This window comes from Drosophila erecta, unplaced genomic scaffold (genome assembly GCF_003286155.1).
Source record: "Drosophila erecta strain 14021-0224.00,06,07 unplaced genomic scaffold, DereRS2 tig00000000-arrow-pilon, whole genome shotgun sequence".
NCBI classification, from domain to species: domain Eukaryota; kingdom Metazoa; phylum Arthropoda; class Insecta; order Diptera; family Drosophilidae; genus Drosophila; species Drosophila erecta.
In genome coordinates this window covers 9891238-9897539 of record NW_020825194.1, presented here as the reverse complement: position 1 = coordinate 9897539, position 6302 = coordinate 9891238, and the positions used below count along the sequence as shown (strand labels likewise).

Below are 6302 nucleotides of genomic sequence, written 5' to 3'. Positions count from 1 at the left end.
GACTGCAACAGCTGTTATCTTACACTTATCGATAACGATCAAAAATGAACAGCTGCTGAAGGCGGTTTGATTTTGCAGTTTGGTTCCATTATTATTAATTTATTAATGAAAATGCTGAAATGTGCATGGCAAAACGGTCCAAGACAAAGCAACAGATGGCTGTGGCAGCTGTCCAATCAAATCTGGAAGCGTAGCTATAGCAGTAAGATCAGGAACATAGGAATTCTGGCGCATATCGATGCAGGTGAGGAGCATTGCAATTTCGAATACTATTTAAGATTGTTTGATCAATGAATCCGTTTTAGGCAAAACAACGACAACGGAACGCATGCTGTTCTATGCCGGCAAGACCAGAGCTCTGGGTGAAGTGCATCGAGGCAACACGGTCACCGATTACCTAACCCAGGAGCGCGAACGGGGCATAACGATCTGCAGCTCGGCGGTAACATTTCCGTGGAATGACCACCGGTAGGAGTCTCTTGTGCTATCTCGCTTGCTCCTAACTCTTAACACCATTAAATCTAGCATCAACCTATTGGACACACCCGGCCACATTGACTTTACCATGGAGGTTGAGCAATCTCTGTACGCCGTGGATGGTGTGGTCGTTGTTCTGGATGGCACAGCTGGCGTGGAGGCACAAACAGTCACCGTGTGGTCGCAGGCGGATAAGCACAAGCTGCCACGTCTTATATTCGTCAACAAGATGGATCGTCCTGATGCGGACTTTGTAAAGTGCGTTAGCGATCTGAAGGATAAGCTGGAAACGCAGCCCGTTTGCTTACAGTATCCCGTGAAAAACGAAGATGGGCAATTAGGTATGCTCTCCAATTCTCTTGAAAGCTAATCTAAGCTCCGCCAAATTTAGCCATCAATGACGTGATCCACCTGGAGCGGCTAAGCTGGCAGCAAAAGGACTTGGGACGCAGCTACAAAAATGTAAAACTGGAGCCCTCTGATGATTTGCGCCAGCTGCAGGAAAAACGGAATGAACTAATTGATCAACTGTCGGGATTAGATGACGAATTGGCTGATGTGGTTATCAGCACAGAAAGCTTTGACAAAGTGGATAATGCATTAATCGAAAGAGCTCTGCGACGGGCGACCACTCAGCAGAAAGTAGTGCCCGTATTGCTGGGCTCCGCCTACAAAAATGTTGGCATACAGCGTTTAATGGATGCTGTCAACTCTTACCTGCCTGCCCCCGAGGAACGAAACCAAATCTACGACTGTTTTGGGTGAGTACTAATTCAGGAATAAGTAAATATTTCATATTAAATTGAAGTGGTTCACAGAACAGAGGTGGCTGGCAAGGTGTTCAAAATTGTACATGATAAGCAACGTGGTCCATTAACCCTAGTAAGGATTTTGAGAGGCGAAATCAAACGAGGCATGCGTTTGATATCCGCTCGAGGACAAGCAGAAGTTGTGTCTAAGCTCTATGAGCCATTGGCTGACGAATACCGAGAGGTCAGCGCTGTGCAGTCGGGTGATGTGGTAATATGTGCAGGGCTGAAGGTAAGCTGCACCCCATATAGATAATTAAACAACAAGACTGAATACCTTGTTTCTTAGTCCACTGTAACAGGAGATCTATTGACCTCCAGTCAGTCAGCGCTAAAGAATGCACAAAAACGCTTAAAACAAAGCCTGGGTAGCACTGCGGCCAAAGGCGAGGAAGACGATGAATTTGACGAGTCACACGAGCTGTTTGCTATAGACCCGCAAATACCCGATGCCGTGTACTTCTGTTCGATCGAACCCCCCAGCGTATCCTCTCAAACGGCGATGGAGCAGGCACTTAAGCAGCTGCAGAGGGAGGATCCCAGTCTGCGCGTGAGCTACGATTCAGTCACCGGACAGACAGTACTCGGTGGCATGGGCGAGTTGCACATGGACATCATCAAGTCACGCATCCTGAGCGAGTACAAAATCGACGTTGACCTCGGTCCTCTGCAAATTGCATACAAGGAAGCGATTGAATCACCTGCGTTAACCACCCTAAGTGTGGAAAAGGAAATAGCTGGCAGCAAGCAGAGTGTCAGTATAACACTGGAGGTGGTCAAAAATCAAGCCGAGTTGTTTAGGTAATTTGAAATACTACGAAACTCCTATGAAATCAAACTTAAATTTGTTTTTCCACTAAAGTTTAGATAAGTCACCCGAGAACCTGCCAAATCTCAACACATTGCGGCCACGAATTCTTCAAGTTCTTCGGAAGGGCTCCATCAGTGCTCTAGAACGAGGACCTCGCGTTGGTGGGCAGGTTGTGGAGACGCAGATACGCCTGCACAACGCAACTATTGGACGAGGCACTGCCGATTCTTTTGTCATGGCCACTGCATCTCAGTGTGTGCAAAAGGTAGCTCTAATCGAATTATTTATTGTAACTGGTTTATATTGTATATAACCCTACAGCTACTGAGCACGAGTGGCACCCGGCTGTTGGAACCTATTATGGCCCTTCAAATTGTGGCACCCAGTGAACGTATTTCCGGAATTATGGCTGATCTTTCACGGCGACGAGCGCTAATTAACGATGTCCTACCTAAAGGCGAAAGAAATAAGGTACACCGTGGTTAGGTGCACAACTATTAGTGGCGTGTATTAGAACTTTTCTTTTTTTCTTATAGATGATTCTGGTGAATGCTCCTTTGGCAGAGCTCTCCGGCTACTCAAGTGCCCTACGAACGATTAGCTCCGGCACAGCCAGCATGACGATGCAGCCGTGTGGCTTCTCTTCCATGAATTCTGTGGACGAATCGCTGGCGGAGCGCAGAGCACAAGGCCTTGAATAATTTTAGTCCATCTAGAACTGTTAACTAATTGTAGTCTAGTAGGCAGTTTGACAACTGGCCCGACTGACAGACATATGTAAATTTTTAACTGTCCCCCAGCAAAGGATTTTTTTGTGATGCAATACATGTCGGACCCATACATATTCTGTTGATCGCTTTCAGACCCGAGCCTTAAGCATTTTAAAATAGTGTTGTAAATTCGCATGACAGATTAGTTGTTTTTGTGTTAAGCACTAGGCGAATTCATGGCGTTCTCCACACAAAAAGAGTTCTTTCACGTACCCTTTTACAATGAGACATACGAGTTTGAGTGTGTCGATGCGTGTGTGAAACTGAAGAGGTATCCATCCACAATCGACGACAGATCATGGTCAGCAAGAGACGATAAGAAGTCGCAGTTCGTGGCCGATCTGGTGGCCTGCAACTCGCCAATAAAGAAGCAGCGTGATGGCGAGCCTACCGCTAGATCTCCATTGGGTCCGGAGGATGAGTACGGCAGCACCTTGGTGGTGGGCGATAGCTTGATAAATGCCGCGGACGACACAATTGGCCGCATGCAGGATCTAATGATCAAGAATAACATGCTGCAGAAGAAACTGGCCGATTCTAATGACAGATTGAAGACAGCCAATCAGGAGACCGACGAGATCAAGCGGATTATGGACCAGCGCTATGATCCGGACAAGAGCAAGGCTCTGAAAAAGAAAATCAAGCAGCTGGCCGATGACAATAAGATCACTCCGCAGGACGAGAAGGAACTGAACAACCTGCAGGCGGCCATCGACGACATGAACAAGGCACACGACATCCTAGAGGCTGAGAACGCCAATCTAAAGCGACTGATCGAAAAGCAATCAAAACGCTGCAAGATGGATAGCATTCCAATCGATCCGGAAAAGAGCAACGACATCCCTTACCTGCAGAAGAAGATCGACGATTTGGGTAAGGAGGTGGCGCTACTGCGTGAGTTTGAGGACGAAGTTATGAAGCGCTGCGCCAAAAAGTGCGGTTCCGAGGGTGGTGGTGGTGGTGGTCATGCCGGTAGAGGGCGAGGTTCTCCTGGAAAAGGCAGCTTCTCGCCGGATAAGGATGCCGCGAACATCCAAAAGATTCTAGCCGATCGTGATGCTCTGCGGAAGAAGTGCAAGGAACTGGAGGAGCTCGGCGATAAAGTCAACCAGCTGGAGGAGAAGGCCAATGAGGCGGAGTGTCTGACATGCAACTTGGAGGATAATCTGCGGAAGCAGTGTCGATGCATGGAGCAATTGCAGTGCGAGATGCACGACATGCAGAACTACTACGAGAACGAGGTGGACAAGGCTAGGGGAAATGAGGAAATCCTTAAGGTACGTTGTTCAGCACCTGTCTGCTGAGTGTTAATAATGTGGATTTCTTACCTTCCCCGCGACAGTGCCGTTGCAATCAGATGAAGCAGGAACTGTTGGCAGCCAAATGCGCCGTCCAGCGGGCCCAGTGTCAGCAAATGGAGATCGATGTACTGCGAAACGAGCTGCGAAAGCGGGACACTGCCCTCAACGCATACGACTGCCAGTTTCAGCAAATAATGGTAATTATAGACGCGGAGTTGCTGCTACAGACTATCTAATAGAACTTTTTTCGGCCTCCAGATGAAGGCCAAGATGTTCAAGGCCGCCGGATACCGCTTCCTTGACGACCTGCCACCCGACTGCACCGAAAGTTGCGTGGATGGCCCCGGCGAGGAGGAAGAGGGAAACGAAGGCCCCTGAAGGCTTATCTTACCTACTGTTCAGATTGTTTCAAAATTCAAACAGCCATTGATCAAAATCTATAGTTTTATCAAATTAAACCATTCATTCAATCGTAATTTGGGATTCTTTTACTATTCACTATTGCAGAGTAACGGACTAATTCTTAAATCCACAACTAGTAAATCGAATAATCGATTTTGGATTGTTTACCTATGGAAACTAATCGAATGAACTATCGCCGTAATCACGTTTGCCAGCTGGACGCGTTAGTGTGTTTCCGTTGAGTCTTCCAAAGTTTGTTATTGAGGAGTTTCCTATTTATATAATAGAAATAAAATACAATGGAGAAGCTAGCGTCCGCCAAAACGTGTCTTAAACTGCTGCAGGTGACAGGATAGATAAGTGGCCAATCGAACACAATCCCATTAACATTGCCTGCATTGTATATCCCAGGTTATGCCCGGCGTGCAGCAGGCGGCCGTTCTTCCTGGTGGAGGCCTGGGTGTACTGGCTCCTCCGCTCCAGAATCTGATCCAGATGCAGCAGGTGCGCCATCGACAGACCAAGCACTGGAGGCCCGAGTTCAAGCGCTTGCGTAAGTTGAAGTTCGTGAAGATGGATCTGCCCAATTTGCGCGAGAAACCGGAGGACATCTCCAAGGAGGAGATGCGCAGCCGGATGAAGGAGCGAGGTGTCCTGCCGCCCCGTCCCTGGATGGAGCGCCCTTTCCACATTAGCTGCACGGGCGGTATCTTCGAGGCTTATGTCCCTCCCGAAGGCGACGGCAAGAAGTCGATTATTTCAACATCGGGTGCCAAGCAGAAGTTAGAGTTCCTGGAGAAGAAGTCCAAGAGTCTGATGGCCGTGCGCAAGATTCGTTCCTACGACGAAAACTTCAGCTCTGATGATTTCGGCGCCGAGGCCCAGGACATTTACATCCAGGCGCACACCCACATGGCCGCCAAGGACAAGTACAAGATCCGCGAGTTCGTCAGTGAACGCTGTTATCCGGAGATGATGCACAACGTCAAGGACAAGACCATTCGCTGGAAGTTCCTCCAGTCGCTGGAACCACCGCGCGTTGTCCATGCCCGCGTGACTGAGGTGATTACCAAGGAGAACCAGTTCGCTCAAGTCACCGTGCGCTTCCACAGCCAACAGATGCTAGCCATCTACGATCGCTTTGGTCGCCTGATGCACGGCAGCGAGATCATCACCAAGGACGTGCTGGAATATGTGGTGTTTGAAAAGCACATCTCGAACGAGTACGGCAAATGGCGGCTGCACGACAAGATCATCCCCGACTGGTTGCCGGCCAAGCAGCCCGCTCCCATCACCTATCGCCTCATCGAGGATGAAGAGGAACCACCCAAGGAACTGAGTGCCGGGAATGCCGAGGTCAAACAGGTGGAGTCAGTCAGCGAACAACCCAAGGAACAACTGCAGCTGGCCACCCCGGTGGAGAGCCATACCAAGCCGTCCCTGGCCATTTGATTGTACTTTTTGTGGGCCGCCTGGCGGCTCAGAAGAATGCGTGTTAATATTGCCTAATGCTTTTTGAGTCGTCATTTGGTTAAATTATAATTTTTAAAACTGTTATTGTTTTCTTTGTTTTATGAATTCTTATTTTGATTTGGGATCGCAACATGGGTAAAATTAAATTTGAAACGAACTTATGTTTTAATATGGGGTGAAAATTGCCTATAACTGCTAAACATTTTATTTTAATTTGCTTTTTCACCACCCTCTACGATGATTGGGAATTGTAGACTCC

General features: G+C 48.2%; 3 protein-coding genes across 4 annotated transcripts; all 3 read left to right on the top strand.

The window, feature by feature from the left end:
* Positions 1 to 6: 6 nt before the first annotated feature.
* Positions 7 to 2973, top strand: LOC6555133 (ribosome-releasing factor 2, mitochondrial). Of its 2 annotated transcripts, XM_015153371.2 has the most exons (9): positions 7 to 244; positions 306 to 468; positions 526 to 818; positions 869 to 1238; positions 1296 to 1518; positions 1576 to 2087; positions 2149 to 2362; positions 2419 to 2568; positions 2634 to 2973. In XM_015153371.2, the coding sequence occupies exons 1-9, from the start codon at positions 106 to 108 to the stop codon at positions 2796 to 2798; spliced, it is 2229 nt and encodes a 742-aa protein (XP_015008857.1). In that variant the 5' UTR covers positions 7 to 105; the 3' UTR covers positions 2799 to 2973. The 2 variants fall into 2 exon arrangements, with proteins under 2 accessions (XP_015008857.1, XP_015008856.1); XM_015153370.2 differs by lacking the exons at positions 2419 to 2568; positions 2634 to 2973 and having other exon boundaries at positions 2154 to 2180.
* Positions 2866 to 4644, top strand: LOC6554892. Its single transcript, XM_001982211.2, has 3 exons — positions 2866 to 4144; positions 4210 to 4365; positions 4427 to 4644. The coding sequence occupies exons 1-3, from the start codon at positions 3044 to 3046 to the stop codon at positions 4544 to 4546; spliced, it is 1377 nt and encodes a 458-aa protein (XP_001982247.1). The 5' UTR covers positions 2866 to 3043; the 3' UTR covers positions 4547 to 4644.
* Positions 4645 to 4771: 127 nt separating this feature from the next.
* On the top strand, positions 4772 to 6127 carry LOC6554891 (probable 39S ribosomal protein L45, mitochondrial). Its single transcript, XM_001982210.3, has 2 exons — positions 4772 to 4914; positions 4982 to 6127. Exons 1-2 carry the CDS (start codon positions 4870 to 4872, stop codon positions 6020 to 6022), a joined length of 1086 nt encoding a protein of 361 aa, XP_001982246.1. The 5' UTR covers positions 4772 to 4869; the 3' UTR covers positions 6023 to 6127.
* Positions 6128 to 6302: the final 175 nt, after the last annotated feature.